This window comes from Pleurodeles waltl, chromosome 5 (genome assembly GCF_031143425.1).
Source record: "Pleurodeles waltl isolate 20211129_DDA chromosome 5, aPleWal1.hap1.20221129, whole genome shotgun sequence".
NCBI classification, from domain to species: Eukaryota; Metazoa; Chordata; class Amphibia; order Caudata; family Salamandridae; genus Pleurodeles; species Pleurodeles waltl.
The window spans coordinates 694,896,310-694,922,284 of NC_090444.1; the positions used below are offsets into that span (position 1 = coordinate 694,896,310).

Sequence of the window (25,975 nt, forward strand, 5' to 3'; positions counted from 1 at the left end):
CAGATGGGGTTGGGTGACGTCTATGTCATCTATGCGGATGAGTAGTGGTGCGTGATCTCAAACCCCGTGTGATAGTATATCTGCCCCGTGACTCTAGGAACATCCAGGGCTGGCATAAGGAGCAGGTCCATTCTTGCATGGGTGTGGTGCGCTGCCGACGTATGCGTATATTGTCGCGTTCTAGGGTGCCAAATCCGCCACACATCAGAGGCCTAGGCCCTCTGCCCAGCGGTTCAGTCTGGAAGCCCGAGTCGAGCGGCTTGTGAACAGGGTTCATGACGGAGTTGAAATCACCCCTAGTATGGCCAGTCCCGGGGGAAGCCCTGCCACTACCTCTTGGAGGGCGGCCAAGAAATGCTCAAACACTCCAGGAGGAGCATATGCGCTCAGGATATTGGCCGGCCGCCCCCGCGCATGCCGGACACTGCTGCATAGCGTCCCTGCGGATCCAACTAGGAAGCAGTTATCACAATGGGTAAGGAGCGGTGTAGCAGGATAGCTACCCCCCTAGAATCACGGAGAAGCCCGCTTGGTATATCCTGTTACTCAACCACAATGGAACATTAGATTGCTGCATTGATATTTCTTCCCATCCCCCCAACTGCCCCCACCCCATACTTCCAGCCCTGAAGCATCTGTCGCCCTTAAACACAACCAGAAACTCAAAAACAAAGTGTCTGCCGTGGTGTGGAGTGGTGGGCCCCTCCATGTAGTTGGAGTTCTGCAATGTGGCCGCCCTTTGTCCCGCGTCCTGTGCCAGGCAGGGGGCCTTCCTCCCAGCTCTCCCTTAATTGCATAGGGTCCGTGCATTTTGCATTTTGATAGCGAGGGAGTTTGGCTGAGGCGAACCTCCTCCACGGTTGACGCAAGTCTCTTTTCCTGGGCCATCCAGTGTAGTCTGGCTTCTCGGACGATCAGGATTCGGTGGTACTTCCTTTGCAGGTGAGCTGTTCAGATCACTCCGTTTCCTTCGGTGGACCGGGTGCGTCTGCGCCCCCCTCGTGATCCCGGCAAGTTGACGTGGCCGGGCCCCGGGGAGTCATCCTCCAATCGGGGGGTGATCCCTCCGGGCCTCCCGGTGTTCCTCAGTGAGCCAGTCCCACGCAGCTTCGGGCGAATCGAAGAAGAAGAAGGATTTCCCGTCCTTGAGGATCTTAAGGCGCATAGGGAAAAGGAGCATGTCGGTCAGCTGCATTGCCCAAAGCTTTTGCTTGACTCCTTCATAGGAGCAACGTTTAGCCTGCACTTCCTGGGTGTAGTCTGGGAAAATTAGGATCTTGTGGTTGTCCCAGGTTTGGTCCAGGTGCGCTCTTGCTTCTCTGAGGGTAGTGTCTCAGTCCTTGGAATTGAGAAATCTTGCGATCATTGGCCGTGTGGGTCCTCACCGTGGGGGTCTGGGCGCCAGCGCCCTTTGGGCCCGTTCAATGGCAAACCAGGGGGACAGTCGCTGCTCTGGTCTGATCTGATCCAGCGCTCCAGAAACTCGATCGCCTGGTTCGCTTCCACTCCCTCGGGAAAGCCAATGAAGCGCAGGTTGTTGCGCCTGGAGCGATTCTCAGCGTCTTTGGCTCTATGGTGGAGCTCACCAGTGCGGGTCAGTAGCCGGGCGACTTTGGTTTTAAGATCCGTGATCTCGTCCTCGGCCTGGGAGACCGGGTCCTCGACCTCCTTGATGCAGCCCACCGCTGTCCACAAGTCCTGCCACAGTAGGCCTACATCTTCCCTTACTTCACCAATTTTAGTCTCAACTGCCAGCTGTGAGGACTGAATGGCCTGGAGGATCGCACTCATCCCCTCCGCAGCAGGGGCCTGTGGTGTCTGACTGCTTGCCTCCTGGGAGGTTGCCTGCTTGGTGAACTGATCAATGCGTTGTTGGGACGCCGGCGGCTGTTTGACGGTTTTGTCTTTCCCCATGGAGCCACACAGTCCAGGGGCTTTGTGATCTCTTTTGGGTCTCTGTCAAGTCACCCCCTGGGGGGCACAGGCAAAGCTTGCTCAATGCAGGGGAAGGCACTCCAGAGTTCAGCCACTAGGGCCACGTCAGCAGGGAAGTGGGCGGGGGGGGGGGGAGGTGACCAGAAACAAGGCTCCCCTCCACACCCCCCCCAGGACCAGTGGTCGGCAGGAGAGCGAGGGGGCAGCAGGCAGCGGGGCCCTCCCCAGGACCTGGGCCAGCCCACACCCTCCCGGGCGATGTCACTCTGCCTGCCGTGCACCTACGCCACACTTCAATCTCACATCTCGTGGCCTGCGGGTAATCGCCGCCTCTTTTGTCTCCAGTCTTCCCCCTCCCTCTCTCAGGATCTCCTCACCGTTCGTGGACGGCACTGTACTCCAGGGGCTGGCGAGTATGGGGGACCGTGGCACCCCAGCTCCCCCCTTCAACCTCCTCCACTCCGTCCGCTCCCTCGCGCAGGTGGGTGGGTGGGGGGGGGGGCACCCAGCCCCTTTCAGCCTCACGGGGTCTGCACGGCGCCCTCCTCTCTGGTCACCCGTACTGCTCCTCCACTCCCCAGTTCCAGTAGGCCGCAGCACGAATCAGGGCCAGGTCAGGTCGGTGCTGGTAAAATCCACGCCCGCGGCACTCCTGCCCCCGCGGCCCGAAGTGGCCGCCGCAACACCCCGTTCCACTGGGGCTCCGGTCTTTCTTTTTCACCCGCTGCACACGGGGTGAGATTATGCCCCCTGGAGCTGGGACCCGTCAGCAGACGTGGCGCGGGGGCCCCAAAAGCTACCTCTGCTGCCACCGAAGGGCTGGCTCCGCACCCCCAGGCTGCAGTGAAGGCCCCGGTCTGCAGCCCCGCAGGACGGGGCCCTCTCACCGGTTCTCGCTGTGGATGTGTGGCACGCTCAGGTCCCGCACCGCATCGTCGTACCCGCCAACAGGCACCATGGCACAGTGGAGACAAATTGGGCGTGGGACAAACAGAGCTTCTAGCGGTGGATGACAGAGGGGTCTGGAGCGCTCTTAGAGTGCGACTGCCATCTTGACGCCCAAACCTAAACCACATAATTTAACTCATGATAAGCCTGTAGGAAGCAGATGTCAGTCGTGGACCTAAATGATGTTAGTCTTCGGTTCCTTGACTTCAAATTCTACTCAAAGACCCAATGCTAAGGCTACCTGATGCATTCGAAGGCCATGCCTGTGTCAAGCACATGAACTGGACAGGTCTTACTCAAAGTTTTGAGACTGGTCCCTGTAGCTGTCCTCTGGTAAGTGCAAGCTAATATCAAAAGACAAGTCTTGCTGCAAGCACATGCAGGCCAAGCAGGATTCAGTCTTGTCCTTCAGTTTCTAAATCAGTGAGAAATAGCAGATTCACTACTCATAAGCTCTGAGTCCAATTGCAGTGTCCAATTCAGTCCTTTTTCTCAGATGGGAGCTGATGCATCTTGCACCAATTCTGGTATCGGATTTGGACCTGACTTCAGCCAAATATTGGCCTCTGTTGACCTACAAAATACCTAAAGCATAGCCCTTAAATTGGGAGGATTCCCCTATGGTTCCTTTGTCTCAACGTAAGTATTGCCAGAGATTGGGAAATATTTTCAGTTTTAACTTTGATGCTCTACAGGTGCTCGAGCAGGTGCCTAAAAAAGAATAGGACGATGAAGGGGTGAACAGTTTTCTTCCCCACCTCTTTATACTGATGCTGGCCTCTACCTCAGCTGTCAGAATGCCACTGGTTTGGACACTTTGCCTGAAACTGTACTGGATTCGCCCCAGGGCCAACCTACTGAAGAGTGCGTCCTTTTTGATGATTGGAAGTAGAACTGTGAACGTTTTGAATTTAACTGCCCACGGTGGACACCAAAGTGAACTTACAAATTAAAACATTTGCATTCTGGGCCATTGCCTACTAAGCACCTACTTCCTTTTAACAAAGCCCTGACAAGCTTTTATGGCACCTTGGCCCAAACCTTGTTCTCACTGTAGGAAGCTGGCCTGGTGTGTGATGAGCACCCATGGTGTTATCACCTTATATCAGGTATCCCCTGTTAGTGAAATGAAGGCAGTGTCTAGGAAGCCAGGGCTCTCTAGAGGTAGCTAGGGATGAGCAGCCAGGACTTATCTAGGAGACGTGCAAAGCTTATGCAATACCACTGTGCTCACACAGCACTTACACACATGAAAGAACCACACAGTGTTACAGAAATAAAGGTATTTTATTATAGTAACACAAATACTAAAATACTGTAAAGGCAATACCCCAACCGGAGGTAGGTAATCACACTCTAATATACACATTTAACAATCAGTAATTAGCATAGAAAGCAATAGGCATTGGTAGAAGCAATAGCAAATAGTGATGGCCCTAGGGGAGGATCAAACCATATACTAAAAAAGTGGAATGTGAAAGGCAGTTCCCCACCCAAGTAAGTGAAATCAGTAGAGGGGAGCTAGAGGAACTAGGAACCCCAAGAGGTGACGACTAGAGAGCATAGGTAAGTACCTGGTTTTCCCCAAAACCAACCGGAGGACTTTGGAAATGAATTGTGCAAGACCCAGGCACAACTGGACGAACCCAAAGGTGGATCCTGACAGAAGAGGACCTGCAAAGGGAGGGGACCCAGTCCAGTACGTGATGGAATGTCCGGTTGTGGCAGAAGCCACTACCCACCCTTCTGTGGATGCAGGACCAGGTCGACGGTGGATGATGAAAGTCAGCAGAGCAGCACAGGAGCAGAAGGGGAGTTACAGAAGTGATGCAAGTGATGTCCCACGTCGGCATTCGTGATGCAGTTGGTCAGTGGTGCTGGAAAACCACCAACAAGCCTTGGCAAATGCAAGAGTCGGAGAAGAATGTTTTGCAAGGCTGAAGCGGACCAGCAAGGTCCAGGGGACTCAACCCAAGGAGGGGAGTCCGAAGTCACCCTCAGCAGCTGGGAGAGTCACAAGAAGAGGAGGCAGCCACCATAAGCAACCCACGGGCAGTAGGCACAAGAGTCGCAGTGAGGCCCATGCAGCCCACCTGAAGAAGTGTCCCATGTCGTTAGAGCACCAAGGAGGAGACTGTGCTTTGCAGGAATAAATGCTGGGTGCTGGGCCTACACGAAGACCGAAGATCCCTTGGAGGAGAAACAAACAAGCCTTGGTAGCTGCAAGAGTTGTGGAGTACAGAGGTACTATCCTGCAAGGAGATGCAAAGGCTTACCATCTCCCAAGCTGGATAGCTGGAAGAGAGGACCAAAGGGACCACTCCAGAACACCACCTGTGATGCAAAATCCACTCAGTTCAAGAGGAGAGAGGATCCACGTAGCTGGTCATCGTTGCAGTTGGTGCCTGTGGATGCAGGAGAGTGACTCATTCACTCCAAGGGAGATTCCTTCTTACATCTTGTGCAGGCTGAAGACTAAAGACTTGTCGCCCACTGAGGATACACAGCCGGGCAAATGTTGCAGTTGCTGGAAGGAGCCAGAGAAGCAATGTTGCAGAGCGAGTCGTCGTCGTAGTTGCAGATAGTCTGTTCCTGGAGGGTCCAGTTGCAGTCCCAGTGGCCAGAAGATGAAGTAAATGATGCAGAGGAGTCCTGCTGGAATCTTGTACATCGAATCTGAGGACCCACCCAGGAGGGAGACCCTAAATAGACCTATGTGGGTGACCACCTATCAGGAGGGGGGGCTGTGACGTCACTTTCCTGACCTGGCTACTCAGATGCTCCCAGGGACCTCTGCCCATCTTAGATTCAAGATGGCAGAATCAAGTGGGCACCTAGAGGAGCTCTGGGCACCACCTCTAGGATGGTGATGGACAGGGGAGTGATGGAGGCGTGGTGAGTGAGATCTTGCTTGCTTTCTCTGAGGGCTTTGAGGCTTCCTTTGCCCAAACCGTGCATGACAGCCAGGATCTGGCAAAATACATCCTTGGGGCCGGTCTGGACACTGCTGACCTACCATGGACATCAGCGTTGTAGTTAGACATGCCTGAATGTGTGCTATTGAGTTCCCTGAAGATGTCCAGAAATCATTAATAGCATTTGATGCAGCCAGGCTCTTTGACACAAAGGTTTGTTCAGCTCTGAAGTGCTTTCAGGACGTTTCCCAGTAGCACCAGCAGTATTGTTAGTTTCATGGGTTCTCAAGGGGTTTTGCCAACTGACAGATGCAGCCTTGACAGACTGCCCAGCAGCCTGCCTATCCCTTTTCAAGATGTTGATCTTGACTCAGGTCCTGGTAGTCTTGGATTCCTGAGACTGGAGGATGTCTTTGAACTTGCAGGGCATGTATTTTCATGTGCCAATCTTGCATCCCCACAGGCATTTTTTTAGTTTGTTGTGAGGTTGAAGAACTTTCAAGTTCTTCAGTCTTACCTTGGCTCCCCAAATGCTCCCAAATGTGTTGTCAGCGGTCGTGGCTCATCATCAGAAGTCTGGAATAAATGTATTGATGACTGGCTGCGAAAGGCAGGCTCGCCTATGTGGTCTTAGTCCACTGGAACAACGACTATAACATTGCTGCCTGCCCCAGTGTTCTCCATCAGTAAGCTGAAATCCCATCTTTAGCCTGTGCAGAGGATTGCCCTTAAAGGGTCAGTCCCGAATATGGTGTTTTTAAAGACCTTTCGCCTCTGTACTCAGGCTATGGATATTCAGGCTATGATCCAGATTTTCAGGTTCATGCCTTGGCACCGGCCTGAATGGCTTTCTGTTTTCCTGGCCTCACACATACTGCTGGTGGCCTCATGCCTGTTGGCACTTGCAGGCTCTGCAGTGGAACATTTTCCTTCAGTGGGTCTGACACTAGGGGTGTCTCGGAGAACATCCACATATCTGAAGAGAATATGGCAGTGGATGCCGACCTAACTTGTGGCAGACTACCCTGCCTGCCCTTTCAGAACTCGCAGTAGAGGCTGATGCTTTGACTTGGGGTGGGGAGGTCAGTCAGCAGTCTATGCTCTCAACCGGAGCATTGTCGAAATACAATATCAAGTTTCTTAAGCTGCATGCCAGCCATCTGACTTTCAAGGCCTTTCTGCCTTTTATAAGAGTCGGGTCAGTCCAGGTTTAACAGGACAGCTCAGCTGTCCTGTGGTACTGTACCAAGCTGGGTGGGGTGCAGATCCTGGTTCACTGGTTGGATTCTAAGTGGGCCCTTAGTTGACTGTCTTAAGGAGCACTGATCAGGTATTTGTCGGATTCACCAGTGCAAAGAAAGAAAAGATATTTCAGAAACTTACTGAGATTAATTGGCCTTTGCATTAAGCTGTGCTAACCTGTGGCACAAAATGAGATTTCTAAGAACCTTGGAACTCATTCCAAGTTTACAAAGGCTGCGACTAAGGGCCTGGCTGCAGGGTTTTCAGTGTTGGACGACTGCCAATCTGACACATCAGCATCTGTCCGTTTAATTCACCAGGAAGTACTGCATTGGCTCTCAGCTCTGCATGTAGGGTAATTGTGCCTGCTGAATCAATCAAGACTTGTGGTATAAAGTCCATTACTTAGGTTTCCACCTTTGGGGAAGTCCTCCAGTGGATTTGATTCAAAGGGTGAGGAATTTCCAATTAGAAGTATCCCTTAGAAGAGAAGGTTAAGTTACTCACCTTCTGCAACGCTTTTTCTGATGGGTAATCCATCCTGCACGCACCCTACTGCCCAACTTTCTCCCTGTTCTGCAGAGGGGAATTGTTGAAGGTTTTAAAGTTGCAGGCTTTCCACACTGTCAGCATCTTCAGTTTTCAGTCGCTCTGCATCTCAGGGCACAGTAATTGTGTTTTTATGACCTGACAACAGTGCGCAGGAATGGTACATACATGCAGGTTTGTGTCATCACTTAGAAAGATGGGACAGCCAGTGGAACCACGTCTGGCACATGGGAGCTATCACATAGAGGTTTCCGGATCCAGTCTAGCACCTCTTAGGATTTAATAAGGTGAAAAATCTGTGCTTAGAGGAAATATATACCAGAAAGAGCATTACCAAAGGTACTCATATGTATGAAGCCTTTTTTAACAGTACATGTGTACTCAATGTAGCATTTTAACAGTAGATGTTAATAACAGTACACTAGTTAATTGAACAAAGAAAGAAAGGAAAAAGCCATACCCAACATTCTTGCAATCTCCTTTGCATAACAAACTCATCATGTATACTGTAACATATTCACTGTATTGTAACTTTTAATCATGGAAGGAGGTAATTATTTCCCGCTTGGAAAGTGGACATGATTGTATCTCACTAACCGACCAGCTCTACCTTCCTAAATTTTAATTGAATACCTGTTTTCAAACTGAAAGGAACTGGAGATGTAGATAGTCACCTAAGTTGCAGGACATTTTAATAATAATCTTCATGCCTACAAAGGTAGGTTTCACACAACTATAGCCTCCTATACCACTGCTTTCCTAATCCCAAACTGGATTTGCTTAAAGTGGGGTTCCCTTTTCTTGCTTCTGAATGTGGGGCTCCTACTGACACCCCTTAGGAGTCTCCATGCAATGATTTAGCATTTTCCCTGTAACCGAATATTTAACATCTGCGAGAAGATTAAGGGGGTTATTCTAACTTTGGAGGAGGTGTTAATCCGTCCCAAAAGTGACGGAAAAGTGACGGATTTACCACCAGCCGTATTACGAGTTCATTATATCCTATGGGACTCGTAATACGGCTGGTGGTATATCCGTCACTTTACCGTCACTTTTGGGACGGATTAACACTCCTCCAAAGTTAGAATAACCCCCTAAATCCATAAGCATCTGTTTACTTGTGATAAGAGTTCTTTGAGGTCCCTCTCATTAGCTCCAATTAATCAACTTCCTCTTATGTCTTAGGATGAGGTCCACTGTGCTCCTAATACTGTGTAATGTGCTTTTCCTGATGACAAATGAAATATATTTTGAAATAATTGTTTCCAATACTCGTTTCCCATCTTTAACATACTCTTTATAGTTTTTATGCACAGGTATTGTGTCTAACTTTTGTAAAAAGGGTATAGTTTCTCTCCTGCTCAAAAAGGCAGGGCTGAATCCAAAGGAGATGTAAAAACCTTAGGTACCTCATTCTCCTTCCTCGTTCCGGTAAATTCAACAAGCATTTTCTGGTTAAGTGGCTGGTCAATAAAGTAGAGGGTATTCCATTTTTGGGCCAAACTCAATCAGAATCTCAAGCTGGCCACAGTATATAGACTGCCGGTAGCCCTTAACTTTCCTCTGTACAAGGCCCCCCTGCTGGCCTATTCTTGTTGGGCTTATGCTCGCCCTTTCATCGGGTTGTTCATTACATCCTGGTCAACAGTCTGCCACATATGTTTTACCAAGTAGTTATGTTCTCAGGGCCTGATGTACAAAGCTATTTTGCCGCCAATAATCCTGCGATTTCCAAAGTCCCTGGGTTTGCAATTGCTAAGTGGCTTTTTGATAAGTACTAAACCCATTTCCCAATCTAATATCACTACATCGAGTCGTAAAATGGGTTTGGAAACCTATAATGAATTGCTCTTTTGAAGGAGCGTGTATGTGGCATCTCTTCCAAATAGCTTTTCGTTGAGGTCACAAAACATTGAAATTTTACCCTCAACCCAAACAAGGGGTTAACCTATTTGCAAATAAGAAGGGGTCCAGTAGAGGCCCTGTCCCCTTTGTGAATGTTATAAAAATGTTTGTTGAGGAGTAGACCGTGCTGACTCTCAAACAAGCAAAAAAAACCACCCTTTTCTTTTCAAATGTAATTCTGTTTCCTTTACGAACAACCGTCTGCTTAAAAAAAGTTGACTTTATTTAAAATGCATTCACAGACATGATGGCCTGCTGAGCACCAGCAGGCCACTGCCCCTGTTATGGCTTCTGATTATAGTGAGTTGCTATTTACAACCTACCTCATGAATATTGGATGAGGTATACTGGATTGCAGTCCACTACTATTGAGAATTTTGTTAATCAACCTATTAGTAGATAGGTTGATTTGCAAAATTCCTTGCTGTTGCAATACGTTGGTGTGCAGTTTGCAACTACTTTTTGTGAATAGAAATTTTATACACCAGGCCCTTAGCTCTGTGCGACTTCACTCCCATTTGATACCAACACTCTATTTGTGATACTATAGATCCAACATTTATTTCTATTTTGTATCATACAGCTTGATTCTAGTGACTCATTTCTGTTTTTTAAAGAAATCATATGAACTGTGAAACAAAGTACGGTCTCATTTTCAACTTTGTAATCATGACTAGCATTATCAATCAGAAAATCTAGTTTGTCACTGCAGAACTCTTATGCCTTCCTGGTAATAGCATGTTCTCCTGGACGAATTCCTTGAACTGGTGTTACACCTCCAGATATCAACCGAAAAAATGTTACCAGGAAAGACTTCAGTCTGTTCACTGAAAGACCAGACTCAAAACCTACCTCAGGCTTTTTTGAAAATATGCAAGACCTGGGCTTGCCTCAGTCAGTGTTCTGCCTAATTCATGCAGCTGTTCACACTTTGAACTTTATCTTCACACACAGCATTGACACTGATGTCATCTGTCATCCCTCAAACCTGTTGAACCTGCTGTAACGACCTACCACCTGCAATTACCGGTCCTCACAACCAGTCACATCAACGAACTGTAAAAATAGCAATACTGAGGGGTTCAGCGTGATCTGTAACTCTTAATGTTCCAACCGCAGTCTCTAACAGTAGTGGCAGAACTCAAGAGCAAATTAGGATAAACCGTAGTACAAACTGCCATACATCACAAAAAGCCCTGTTTGACAAAACAACTCCAAAAGACCTTACATTTAACTAGGATTTTTTTTAAACGTCTTTCGGGAGATAACCAACCCAGAAGACTTGATAAACACCCTGTTCCACATTGCAATGATCTCTTGCTGTTCTTGGGATCTAAAGTGACAAATATCTATACGTCCATCTCGAATAACCCTCAATTCTTACCTTATCAGCCCCTTCCCCAGCCCGTGATTCAAACTTCTTTCACCTCTTTCTCCCCCATTGATCAAAGAGGAAGTAGAAAGGAGCAACAGTCAGCTAAAACTTCAACATACTTGCAGAGCCGGTAATACAAATCTGTCTGTTCTGATCAACTCATCCTTTTGACTCAAGGTCAGACCTGGTTCTTTGAAACTTGCTTCTACATGTCCCTCCTAAAGAAGCTGCTGACCAGAATGTCCTAACCGACTACCGACCTACCTCAGTCTACCTTACCAATGCAAGAGTGTGGAGATGGATGGTACAAGGCTGCTTCAGGATTACAATAACCTTAGCCCCAACTTCTGTGTCAGCCAGTTTCAGTTCAGGCCAGCAAGGGTTATTGAAAGCATTGGCTAATGAATGGAATACCTGCTGCCATCTTTGAATGCATACAAGGACAAAGCTCACATGCTAATCAACTTTAAGCAATGTATCATATCATATTGGGGACCATCTCCTGTTTCTGAGAAAATGTAAGACATTGGCGGAAGTCATTGGCTAACCTTAGACAAGGCTCCATGTAGGACTATAGAGTTGCAATGTAAACAGAGTGTCTTAGGGCTCATTACTCTCATGTCTGATTTTCAACATCAGCATTCACCAACTAGCACAGCTTTTCTAGCAGGACTACAGTAACCTCCAGATGTATGCAAACAACACTCAAATCTATTTTCAGCTAGAAAACAAGCCGGTGACTCGGGTCAATATCTTTACCTACCCGAACCAAATATTCTTCTGGATGAAAGAGATTTTAGTTTGCCTGAATAGAGTGAAGATCGAAATCCTATCCAAATGGCTGAGAAATCAAGAAGCACCACCTTACAGAGCTTTCAAAGTCAGGAATCTGGGAGACCTTTAGACTTTCGTTCAGTCCCCTGGTAAAGAGTAGTCAGCAGCATCAACTTGTTGCTCCCACTCCTGTGATGAATCCTTCCAGGCCTCTGTAATGCCATCTAGTAAAAGCTCTTGTATTGGACAATTTGATTATTGCAACATCTATTGCATCGAGCACCCAAAGAAATTCCTTTCCAAGCTTCTGAAGTTCTAAAACTAAGGATCCACAATGTGTCTTACTTTAGGGCTTGACATCAACACAAAACAAGTCTTGAAAGTTCTCCACTGGCAAGATTACAGTTGAGACTTTTGCAGTAGGCACTACCTGTAGGTTGTTTTGGCTGAGAGGCCCAGGATACTTGCAGAAACTGACCTTGCACGACCTACTACAAAGGTTTTTGCATGAATTGGCATAGCTCATTTTTTACACATAATTGGTCTGGGCCCAATTAATTTGGACAGCAATGCAGACTGATACACAGTGCACCTGATCTGTAATTCAGCACTAGTATTGTTTATTCAGTGTTTGAATAATACATGGTCACAAATTATAAAATTCCTGAGGTTTAAAGTGGAATGTATTTCAAAGTGTTTTCTCTTTAGGTTCAGCATTAGTACAAGGGATTTCACCATGGGCACAAATGGTTACAATTAAGTTGGGTTTGCTCACCTTTGTTTTAAACACATTTCTACAGCTCCTTTCAAGACTAAGGCACCATTACAACGACCACAGTGCCTTCAGATTTGTTGTAGGTTTCGATCTTTTTAAAATACTGTTTTTTCTTTGTTAGGTTATTATTTCAGTTTAAAACGATAAGTGTGTGTTTTTTAAGCACGTAGAAAGTGATTCACCTTCAACCAGACTGTTTGAGGATCATCCAAAGCTTCAGAGGTTTAAGATTGAGATCAACCAGAACACCTCTAGGGGCCATCATTAGGTCGAAGCCTGCCAAACAGTGCAGTTGTCTTGTTCCAAAAAGGCTTATTGAGGGACATGCTAGTAGCTGAAAATGAACTCCGCTTATTGCCTTCCATCAGCTTTTTGTTTTGTCACTCCTATTTACTCGCTTTCTGTTCAATGGTTCTATTTGTTTTAGCCTGTCCATCTAGTCTTTGTCTCTCCCCACGGACCGCAGTTTGTTTACTGTCTCTCTAACGACTTTTATCCTTCCACAAGTGTCTGTTTTTCAGGAGCGTTTTTTTTTCTTTCTCTAAAAACATTCCATGCGACTGCATGCATTTCCCCTACCTGCACTTGTTTTTACCAATTCACGTTTGCCTGCTTCTCCCAGGGCTTTTCTTTTCATAACATTATAAAATTGTGATTTTCCACAGCTTTTTCATTTGAGACCCTCTTATGTACACTTTTGCTTTTAGTCCGCTTTAACCATCGAGCCGCTGTCGTGTGCGCATTAGCTCCATGCTGCGCTCGCTCTTTTGTTTGCTTTCAACCCCCACGTTGCTCTGTCTCCATTTGCTTTCCCTACTTGTGCCTTCTCTATTGCTCCACCACACGTAGCTTCCTTCATGAACCCCAGTTTCGGTAAACTCACCCTCCATGTTGCTTTTTCCTGCCATAGTGTTGCTTTCTTTCCAGCCCTCAGTGCTGCTTCCCCCCAACCTGCGTTCTTTCCCCCACTCTCTTGAGTTACTTATTCATTTACTGGTCCAACTCTTAAAGGTAAACAAAAAAAAACTCCTTAGTCATTTTATAGGTTCCACATGCTTGGTGCACACACCTACAAAATGACACAACTGGCCAAGTGTTTTGCTATACTTCAGACTGAGAGAAGACAAAATGAAAGGAATGCCAACAATGCAGCACTCTTAGTCTGAGCAATGAATTTATCAAGGCAATTCTCAAGGTTCGTACAGGGAAAGCGTTTAGGTCAAATGCAGAAACACAAGTACACTTGTGAAAATAATCACAATAATAATAATGATCATAGAAGCAAAGAAAATACAATACTTCAACCATGGATAATATATCTATATATAGTGATTATATATTTATGCACAAAGCAAAGATAAAAATAAGAATTAAAAATGCATCGCCATAGGGCATGACATAGACATCATCTCTTTGCCAGCTGCAAGCTGTGAACCCAAACGACTGTGAAAAGAGAGAACTACCCACAATGGGAATCCGTGCAAAGGTGTCTCCCTCCCGAAAATGAGTTTTGTCAAACCCCGGTCGTCAAGCCTCCCTCTTTAAATACTTTTAACAATCTGGAGAGGAGAATTCTAGAAACTCCCCCCTCCCGTACAGTAAGGTGTTGTTGAAACGTTGGCTGTACCAGGTCCGTGTTGAAAGAGCTTGTTTAGAGGTTGACCAAATCCCAAGGTGCGCTCCCAAGACAGAACTGTTCCCTGCCATACCATAAACATTCTCTGGTACGTTCTTATCTCTCCCTCACTCCTCCATGTTATGTCCCTGCTTTGGTGAGAAAGAGAGTGAGAGAAGTGAGAAACATGTTGCATAATTTGTGCGCAGAAAAATACCTGCACCACCAATATGACGGTGTTTGAAGTTAAGCTAGGCAGAAAATGGAGTCAGTGGTCAAGATGGAGCTAAAATACAGATAGCATTACACCAAGTAGGCTTCTGTTTTTTTCTTGTTTATTAGCCATGCTGCACAACTTAAGGGATGCTGTGGAAATTGGCTAAAACTATTTGCAAAGCCTATACTTCCCAACGGAGAGGTCTATTGGCTGTGCCAATGCTTGTTTTTAAATATGGGATCTGTTCTTCACTTTCTAGCTGCCTATGTGTAGCCCTAAATATTTCATAAATGCAGAAGCTGTTACTGCTGCCTACTTGAGAAGAGGGAGGAGTTTTATTGAAATGTGTGAAAAAAAACCTTCTACCTCGTTTAATTGGATTTTTAAATCCTGGGATTATTTTATGATTGATAAAGTTTTTTTTTGTACAGATACGTAAGGTTCGCCATTATATATTATAACTCACCAACTACACCGAGCAACATCTTACAAGAGTGCTTTGATGCTACTTTCATGTTTTTGTTTTCCTTCTCCTTAAGGTAAATATGCTGAAGATATCTTCGGGGAGCTGTTCAATGAGGCGCATAGCTTTTCATTTCGGGTAAACTCTTTACAAGAACGCGTGGACCGGTTGTCTGTCAGTGTTACGCAGCTTGATCCTAAGGAAGAGGAGCGTAAGTCTTCATTGGTTGCTCAAGGATTGATGCTCTGACTTGATTAATTATGTGCATAACGTGTGCTGTGTAATCTATTGGCTAATCTGTTCTACAGGACAGTTTGCATCCCTGTTACAGTGGTGTGGGTAGAATGATCCCAAAAAGCAAGTTACAAGCATCATACTTTATTCAGTGGTAAAAGTGGCGGCATCTTGGTTGCCGTGTTCAGGAAGCAGATGCACCCATGCACACCTGTGGCCATCTTGCAAGTATTTTTACGAAACATTATTGCAGTAATACTTCCGACGGGACATCTGGCATTTGCGTCCATTGCTGTCTAAACTCGGTGGCAGCTATCATGCAAATATTTTTGTAAAAGTTTGTTACAAAGGAATTTCTAGGATGGCTACCTGCGCATACAAGTGTGCTCAAGGGCGACTGTCTTGAAAATACTTTTGTGAACCTTATTACAGAAATACTTTGAGATGGCTGCCCATATGTACACTTGGGCATACATAGGTCACTTTATATAAATGTTTGTTAAAAGTTTACAAAAAACATTTACATTACAGTACAAAGATGAATTGGTTTATTCAATGTGTTGGCAGACAGTACCAGCCCAGTTGGTGCTGCCAATACCTATTCAAAATGTATTCAGCATCTTTCCTCACTTATGCTGTCTACTAGCTTTCCTTTTTGTCCTTTCTACCCCTTGTATTTTGAATGAGAAGAGACGGCGGGGGAATTAAAAGGTCACACAGTGTCTGATCATATATACATCCAAACTATACAATTTGTACAACCTCAGACAGCACTCAGATTGCCCAGATGTTGCAGGTTTAGGCAGATTACAATGTTTAATTTTATTCAGTTTACTAAAATCAGAAGGGGTTGTAACCTTTGATCCTCAGATTACTTGAAACAAGTAGGGAATGTGAAATCACTGAATATGTTGCCAGCTGAGGACGACGTGGCTCCATCCAGGTTGTGAAATATTTGCTCAAGTGACCCCTGGAGCCAAGTAAACACCAGCAGTACGTCTCTCAAGCTCAGCATGCTTTATCTCTTCCGCGTCAAATGTAAATGCATTTTAGAAATGCAGTCATTTTGTCCTCCAGCATCAGCATGTACATTTCTGTAAGTACACACATTGCTATTAAAAAAACCTTTAATTGTGGATAAATATACTCACTTCTTCCAAACAAAAGCTTGTGATTTCCAGCCAAACACTTTAGTATTTCTACCCTGAAATACCAGTTTTTCATTTTCAGTACTTAAACATTTCTTTCTTAAAACGCCAGTCTACCATTATCATCAAATGTTGCCACATATGGATATATGTATCTTGTATATACAAAGAGAGCTATGTATCACAGTTTCTTGTCGGAAATACCGATCAAATGCCAGGTATTTCCACCATTGTGCCAGGGAAGGCCACCGTTATGTCAGGGACACGCACAGTATTCCACACAAAACCCTAATATTCCAGAAGCTGCATTATGTCAGAGAAGATGCCAGGCTGTGCTGAGCATGGTCAGTATTATGACAGAGTTGGCACTCTGATGCAAAGATGACGAGAGCATGCAAAGGATGACTATGCTAACGTTTATATGATCATCCCAATGTTGTCTACGGTAATACAGAGCAATCATTGTCATGCCTGGGACAACCTCATGCCAAGCAGAAGCACCATTAAGCAAAGCCTGGCCACCGAAAAGCCAGGGACACAATTACGCCAGGAATGTTTTCTCCCGCTCCAATGATGCCAGCTTGGATGGGCACCATTGTATGAGAGTGAGCATTGTACCAAGTGTGGGCACCCTCATGCCTCAGATGACCTAATGTGTGCTCTAAACAGCGATCATTATGCCAGGTTTGGGTCCCATCATAACAGAGAATCCCGGAGTGTCTGTGGCCACTGGATATCCCATGTGCTCACGTGTTAGGCTCCTCCCCAAGAAAGAAACTTAGCTGGCTTGTCCTTGCTCGTGCTGCACTTAATCAGCAGGTGGCTCATAACGTTTGTAGTGCCCCAGGGGTAGGATTCAGGAACTTGTGCTTTTCTTTGCAAATAGTCTCATGATAACCCTGTGAGAAGGGTAGCAGGCCCATCTTTTACTGGCCCCTTCCCACTCTAGCTCTGCTCACAATGCCAGTGGGCATAATATCATCAGCACCCAAGCTAACTCCTTTAGCCTACAAAGCTGCACTGCCTGAAGTATGCACAACCTATATAGGTGTTCATGGATAGTTAAAAATACATTTGTCTTCTTCATTATCAGAATATGACATTACTCACAGCCTTTAGAAAGCGGCTCATGCAGTATGATGTCATTGCCCTGTTCCACCATTTTAAATTAGACTTTGGTCTCACAGTTTATAGGAGGCACCTTAACCAAACAAGTGGCACCAGATTAATCACCTTTGGCATGACGTTACTCACGCCTAATAACGTTCAGCTTATGCATACCTTGATGAGAGATCGAAATTCTCGACAATCAGAGGGAGTCCTTAAAGAGCGTCCAGTGTCTTTGGAAATATACTGTTTGCCTTATTGTGTCTGAGGATCTGAACCCCTAAGTCTCGTTCACCACCTATGAGCTTTGTAAGTTCACGTTTATTTTCGCAAATAGTTAACTGTTAGTTCAACTAATTAGCCAGAAGAACAGAGTCACAAGAGTATTATGTGTATATGTATATATGTGTGTATATATAAAGTTAATTAAATTCACTGAAAACAATCACATTCCTAAACAGTTAGGATTTTGACTCAAACAAACAAGCACAACTTATGACGTTTATTGATAAGCATATCTTGCGGCCCCACCATTCACAGTCTTGTCATCAAATATGTCATTTCAGATGTTGCAGTGATGTTATCAATGATGCCATCGAACATGTCACAAGTAATTTAACATGGGAGGTCCTTCGCAGTGCATGGCGAGGGCACAAGCTTTAGCTACCTTGGGGCTAGAGTTAGTTACCAGAGCTAACTATAACTAGTGAATCTCAGTGTTTTTTATTTATTTTTTTATTTTACTTTAAAACAATATGTTGGCACTGAAATTTTCACCTAAATATAACATCACTTTACCGTTTTGTTTACGCAGTGAATTTCTGAAGTTCTTTGAATGTAAAGTAATATTTTATTACCATACATAAAGCCAACCTCCCACTGTGCACAGCAGCCACCCCCACGTAGCCTTTGGCCATGTGCAGCATCTAGCTGGCCAAACGGCCTAGTCTAGGAACAGGCCCTGCATCCAACACCCGCAAGTAGCCAACCCCCACTGGGGCAGATAGTCATGCAGCCCCCTCCTTCCCAAGCCTCTATTGGCCCTGGGCCTAACAAATATATCATTAGGGCATGGGAGTGCTTAGTTCCCCTCCCCCCAGCAGTATGAGGCCCCAGGATCCTATCTCCTGGTATCAAATACTTTTACATTAGGGGAGGTGGGCACATGGCCCCCCTTTCTCAGCCCAAGTGGACCCGAGAGACCCCATCCCCCAGGGCTATACTTTAAATATAGGGGAGGTGGGCCACATATCCCCCTCCCGAAGCCTACGTGGACCCTGAGACCCAACTCTTATGGGCTAAAAACCTCATTATTTAGGGAGAGGAGCACATGCTCCCCTCCCCAAATCCAAATGGGTCAGATGGGGTCCATCCAATGGAGCTAAACATAACCAGGGGGGCGAGAGGAGAGCCCCAGGGACTCGTGTGGCTCCATCTGCTTAATGTCCTAAAGCTGCCATTGCTCCCGCCAGGCGGAGCAGCTACTTCTGCTGACTCCTGGCAGGTGGAAACATTTACAGTTTCCCTGCCCAGAAGAGCATGGGCAGGAAAACAGAAGTGTGCTTCCACCTGGTAAGAGCATTTTCAAAGCTCCTGCCAGGTGGGAGCACACTTCTTTCCCTAGTGTTTTTGGGGTGGGCTTCCTAAGACACTGTTAAAGAGCTGGCCCCCAGGGATTGAGAACTTGGTCCTTGAGATGCTCAGGGACCGGGGTTGTGTGCTCCCTCCTGTAAAAGTTTTTGGCCCTGGAGTATGGAATCCTCAAGGTTCACCTGGGCTTGAGGAGCGAAGACATGTGCCCTATCCCCTAAATATAAAACGTTTGGCCCCGGGGGATGGGTTCTTGAGAGAGTCCCTCAAACACAACCGTCCAGATAATATTTTTTGGAGCTTGATATCACCAAAACTACTGAACAGATTTACACCAAACCAATAACAGCATGCTTTCTGGACCAAGATCTAGTTTCTTGCCAAATTTGGTGTAATTCTGTTAAGTTTTTGCTGTCATGCTTCTTAAAATTTTCTATGGACTGTGCATGGTAATTTTGTGCTTTGAGTCTCCTCCCCCCCCCCTTTTTCTTGGACCCCGCATGACAAATCACCCCCTGAAACTTTCCACGCATAAACTAGGCAAAAAATATATTTTTGGGAAAAGTTTTGTGGAGATTTGTCAAATAGCACCAAGGTTATTAGCAAAACAAAAAAGGCATTTGCCTTGCAAGCCCTGATCTAACTATAGTTGTGTCTGCCACTGGGATGTACGTACATACATATATTTTCGTATTGATAGGGCAGCTTTTTAAGGTGCAGCCTGATTGCAGTTGGTGCTTGAAAGACCGGCTTGCCAGGCCTGTGGTTTCACATGGAGATGATTACATTAGTAATACCATTAACCCTTAGGAAGAGGATGCGTTTCACCTGAACTTTCAACCCTTTCCACTCTGGTTGCCATGTTTTTTTACCTCGTATTTAAAAGAAAAGGACATTGCTTGGCGTGAAATGGGCTTAGGGATCGAAACTGGCAGTCATCGTTATGCAGTTATTTTTGAAATACAGTGTGTGGTGCTAAACGGAGTTCATATCCACAATTTATCCTAAATATTCACTCTATCATATAAATGGTATTTTTGAAGTACAGAGTATGGTGAAAATCGAGTTCTTATGCATAATTTCTCCTAAATATTCTCTCAGTCATACAAATGAGTACTATTATCATGCATAAGATAGTTGTAAGCCACCATTGGATCTCATCAACCAGTAATCAGCACTATTAGGCAAATAAATTCTATTTTAAACAATAGTATTGAGACAAATTTGTATCGTTCATCTCCTTGTCCCATTAAGCCCCAGTGGGTATATTAAATACATTTGTCATACGTGGTTGTAAATTTAAGTTCATTGAATTTATCACTGATCAGTTAAACCCCTATATCCAAACTAGTGCTTTTTTACAGTAACTCTTTTCAAATCAAATATTGCACATCTTCCATTTGTGTGAGTCCACCCTATAAGACAAAATCAATGTATATAAACCTTCACCATGCACAGAAAGAAAAAGAACTTATTAAAAACAATGCTGCCAGTCTGTGTTCGATTGTGACAACTGTTAAGGAAGCAGGGAAAAGAACAAACAAATATATTAATCGTCTTTAGAAACATTTAGAAAACCTCACAAGCCCAGGAAAACATGTAATTCCTTATCCATATGGAGCTAGACCTTGCACCCAGTCTCCCGTAGGTACCCAATCTCCACGGTGATGGCCAACACCCCACCTTACACAGAGAACTAGGTCATGTAACTATATAAAGAGAGAGACAGTGTGTGTGTGTACACACACACACACACATATATAAATGTAGTGCCAGTCGTCACTGGACAGCTATAGGAAATTGATTTTTGGGGTTGCAGATGACTTTGGTGCACTTGCCAAATATTAAAAAATCAGGGGACAGAGATGAAAGCTTCAGTTTTTGACAGCGGTACCTGTGACATGATGGGTGTTGCGTTGCCTCCCTCCAACGTGCACACAGCCCCTGGAAAGTGGTGGTCCCCGGGGCTTGTGGGTTACTTTCTTTTTTTAAATATTTGCCCAGAGATCAGCGGGGGCAAATCGATTACATTTTGCCCTGAGGTGTGGTGGTCCCTGGTTTGCAGGGGTGCCACAGGTCCCCCGTCTAAATAGCATTGATTGCCCCAGGGAGGTGGTGGTCCCTGGGGCAGCGGGAAGGGGCCGGGCGCCCCCCCCCTGCATATTTAATCACAGCCCTGGGATGGTTGTGGTCCCCAGGGCATGGGGCCCCCCGCATATGAATCATAAGCCCTGTAGTGGTGACAGTCCCAGGAGCAGCGGGAGGGGGCCAGGAGTCCCCTCTCCCCCCACATTTTTAAACAAATGCCCCCGGTACTTGGCCCACCTCGAGGCTTTATAATAATGAAGCGCAGGAGCCTTCACTTTGTTTTTTTGTTTTTTAATTTATGGCGGATCCACCGCAACTTAGTCTGTAAAACTTTCAAAAAATGTTTTTTAGCATACAGGGGTATCCCCTTGGGACCCTACCACCAGACCTAAGCCCCTTTTCTTTATTTTTTACTATTTTTCTGACTAAGCTGAAACTGAGTCCCAAGATGGCGGACAACACTTCAACTGCTTCTGTTGTCGAAGTGTTATCATCTAATCAGATCTCAGCACGAGGGGTCACTGATCCTTCGCTTCCCTATATATCCAAATTTGAATTTTCCTTTATTTTTCTAAAACTACTGAATGGAATTATACCAAACAAAAAAAACACTCTTTCTGAATCAGGACCTACCTTTCTGCCAAATTTGGTGTAATTCCGTCCAGTAACGCTGTTCAAAACCCCTATGGAAAAATGATTGGGGAGTACGTGTTTTGAGGCTCCCCTCTTTTTCAAGTAAGGCAGCACTTTTTATAAAGAGACGAGGTTCTAACTATAACTACCTAGTGGCCTAGGTGTGTGTGTGTGTGTATGTGTATATATACATATATATATATAGGTTTATTGCTCCAGAAGACGCGTTTTGACCATAAGGTTTTGTTCATACCAGCACACCGGAAGTGTTTAACTGTGTAAAAAAACATAGAAAGCAAAAAAGGACTAAAGTTACAGGGTGGAGAGGAACAGAAAATTGAGTAACATATTGTATCAACCTACCATACAGATAATATCAGTCGAGAAGATACAGAAAAGGAATAATTAGGCAAATAGCAGCACATAATTAACTGAAATTAAACATATAGCAAAAATCAAACTTTCATTACATCATATTTTCGGTTTGCAACCTGATCAATACCACATGAGTATGGAAGAGGAGGGTAACCTGCATTACGTAGCCTGGTGCATGGGTACGCCATGAGTATGGAGGTGAATGATAACCTGCTCAATTTTTCTTAAAAAATAATAAATTATTATATTTTTTTAATTTATTTATTTTTGCATTTTAGAAAAAAGCAAACATCATCAAACAACACAAACCAGCGTTCACAGACAGTATACGTAACATTAATTCTGCTCGGAAGTCTCACAGAAACACAAACGTGTTCATATTGCAAAGGAAACCACAGGAGAGACTTATCTCGTGCAGGAGGTCCTCCAGTCCGTGTCGTTGGTGAACTTGAAAAATAGAAAACAACAGAGGGGGAAAGGAAAGAGAGAACAGAGCAAGAAGAGAAAGAAGAAGGAAAGCAGCTCTGCCAGCATCACCCGCGGAGAGAGGGGGCACACATTAGTAGCACAGCAGGTGTAGCTGTCGCAAGATGAACAAACCAGAAGTGGCACTTTACGCTAGCCATCGTCATGCGCACAAGCTGCAAGAAACGTCACCAAGGGGGCCCAGATATCCCTCGGCCGGGAACCCTCCGGCATCAATTCCCAGTACTCATCCAGCCGTTCTTGACAATATGCAGCATCTCTCAGCCAATCGTCATAGCGAGGCACCCGCTTCCTGCCCCAGCACATCCCAACCCAACGCTTAGCCAGTAACAGCAGCAGGCCCACCAATCGTCTGGACCCAGAGGGGATCTCCTCCACATAGCCCAGAAGCGCCAGAACAGGAGCACGCGATAGGGCGAGTCCAGGCATCTCATCTATAGCATGCAGTACCTCCGACCAGTAATCTCGCAGCGCACCGCAGTCCCAATCCAGACGCATGAAGTTCGCCTCTGAGGCCGAGCAGCGTGCTCAGTTAGCATCCGCCCTGAGGCCCATATTTTTTAGGCGACTGGGCGTATAGTACAGCTGATGCAGAAAATTGAAATGGATTAGACGCAATCTCTAATTAGGGGAAATCACCCGCATTTGAGCACAACAGTAACACCATTGCTCCTCCGAAATAGGCACACCCAGGTCTGTCTTCCAACGGACTCCGGCCTTGGAATCTGCCCGTGATTCCGTAGCCTGTGAGCAAGCATACAGGCTCATAATGAGGTGTCGAGCAGTCGGTGCTGTGTACAACAATTCCAGCGCACTGCAGAGAGGGGGCTTTGCAGGAAACCAGTTATACCGCGCCCGCAGCAGTGCCCGTATCCTAAAAAAGAGGATGTGATATAGGGCAGCATCGCTGCGTACACTTAGTGCCTCTTTCAAGGAGATAAACATCCCTGCCAGGAACCAGTACCCCAGAGTAACCATATCCAACTCCCGAAGGCGGTCAAATATCTGGCCATTCTCCAGCAGAGGAAAGCCCACCGCAATCTGCACTGGCATCGAAGGCCCAAAGACTTCACACACTCCCCACTGCCTCAGCAGACACGCCCAAGCGCGCATCAGGCACCTCACAGTATCCATATCCTGTCGACAGGGCCCAGCCGGGTTACTGATTACCCCGTCTAGCCTAATTGGCCAAAACAAGTCATGTTCCGCTGCCAAATGTGGCAGGTAACATATAGGATGCAACCAAAAATGGATAAAATGGGTCTGCGCGCAATACTAATACAGTTCCAGTTCCGGGGCCCCAAGTCCTCCTGGCTCAAACGGCTGAGTCAGAGTCTCCCATGTTGTTCTGGCAGATCCCCCCCGCCCAAACAAGATGTCCAGTAAGGACCATAGCAGTCTCAAAAACCCGGACGTAAGTGACAGTGGCAGGTTGACCAACAAATACAGGAACTTGGGAAACACCACCATCTTCGCGATGCGTCCAGCCAGTGACAACAGCAGCGAACGCCAGACCGTCACCTTATCCTCCAGCTACACAACCGCCATACCGTAGTTGGCCGACCACAACTCATCCATCTTCTGGCTAAAACCAAATACCAAGATAATGCACTGGCCTGTCTGCCCAGCATAGGGGATACCCAGAGCGGCACTGCTAATTAGCATCAGACAATAGTAGTACCACTGACTTGGACCAGATATTCTTTATCCCAGAGAGCCAGCCGAACTGATCAGCCTCATCAAGCAATACATCCACATGCTCCTGTGGATCAGACGTATAGCGTCACATCATCCTCATATAGAGAAATCAGGACAGGCCGCTGCCGAAACACCAGCCCCCTATGATTATGGTGTTGTCGCCAGAGGCTCCATGGCCACCGCAAAGAGGAGCAGCGAGAGGGGGCAGCCCTGACGTGTACCCCTAGCAATCGAAATAGGGGCCGACAGCGTCCCGTTAATTCTCAACCAAGCAGATGGCTGGGAATACAGAAGGCAAATCAGTTGAATAAGTCTAACCCTTAGACCTACTCTGGCCAGTAGAGCAAACATATAAGACCAGTCCAACGAATCAAACGGCTTCTCAGCGTCCAGAAAAATTGCTGCTGCGTGGTAGTCAGGTCTGATCGTGTAGGAAACTGCAAAAAAGGTATGCAAGTTGAACAGTGTTGACGCCCGGGAACAAAATCGGACTGGTCTGGCAACACCAAGGATACAAGCAAGGGGTGCAGGCGCGTTGCAGTAAGCTTTGCCAAGATCTGATTGTCAACATTTATCAGCAAAAGCGGCCGATACGAGTCACAGCTGTGAGGATCTTTCCCACGTTTCAGAATCGTCACTATTAGATCCTCCCGCAGCAAAGCCGGAAGAACACCCTTCTCGAGGGCTGCAGCATAAACCTCAAGAAGGCGCAGTGCCAAGACATCAGTGTATTCCTTATAAAAAGCCGGCTTCAAATCATCCGACCCCGGAGCCTTATTGCCCGGCAAGCAACGTATGGCCTGTATCACATCCTCAACCGAAAAGGGGACGTCCAGGTATTGCCTATGAGAACTCTCAAGCCAGAGCAGGCTAATCTCGTCAAAGTAGGCAGCAGTCTCCAAACCACTCACACCTGGCCGCTCAACGTATAAATCCGAGTAGAAGTCGGAGATGACATGTCAAACCTCCGCAGCACCCGTCTGAAATGTCCCAGTAGGATCATTCAACTCTACAATGTAGTTCCCACCCCCGGGCCTTGTGGAGCATAGACGCCAGCATCTGCCCGGCCTGCTTACCCCCACCATACCGACGCGCCCTTGCCTCGTTACCCAAAAAAACACACCTCGTACAGTGCCACTTCCTCATAGCAAGACAGCGCCTCTCGTATCTCTGCCAAAAGGTCTGGCGACCAGTCAGAAGCCAGCCGCCTCTCCAACCTGGCAAGTCGCACCTCCAGCACTGACATTTCCCTTCGAATGGCCTTCAGCACGCCATGTTGCTTAGCCAGGCATACACCGCGGATCACAAGGCTTCCCAAAGAGTGCCCTCAGACGACGCTGAGCCCTGATTAATCCGGAAATAATCCTCAATCGCAGTACGAATCTCTTCTTGAAAAACACTGTCTTTCAGCGCTCCACCAAGCAGCCGCCACATAAACGCATGGCCGGACCCGTCAGGTTATTGCAACTCCAACAAAACCGGGGAGTGATCCGAAAGAGTACGGGGCGTATGTTCAACAGACGTCATCCGTAATTCCACATCTCTAGTACCCAGTCACCTATCTAGTCTAGGCCAGCTGCCATGCGCATAATTAACTCACGTACCCTGCCTGTCTCCACCATGTCGGTCCCTCCACAAATCCACCAAAGTGCCCTCATCCATGATGTGCGCCAACTCCCTCGCAGCCACCATATGCTGAGGTCTGGCCCGCCTCTTGCGATCTGCCACCGGGTCCAAGACCACATTAAAATACCCACCTCACAAAATGGAGCCCGGTCCCAGCGAACTGATCAGTCGCCAGACTTCTCCAAAAAACTCAGGGCCTTATTTATACTTTTTGGTGCAAAACTGCACTAACGCAGTTTTGCACCAAAAAGTTTAGCACCGGCTTGCACCATTTTTT

General features: G+C 46.4%; 1 protein-coding gene across 1 annotated transcript in view; it reads left to right on the forward strand.

The window, feature by feature from the left end:
- The window catches only part of WASF1 (WASP family member 1), a 384,764-nt gene that overhangs the window by 247,145 nt on the left and 111,644 nt on the right, over positions 1-25,975 (forward strand). The window contains exon 3 of the mRNA XM_069234622.1: positions 14,790-14,924. Coding sequence (XP_069090723.1) covers positions 14,790-14,924 — 135 coding nt within the window. The remainder of the gene's footprint in view (positions 1-14,789; positions 14,925-25,975) is intronic.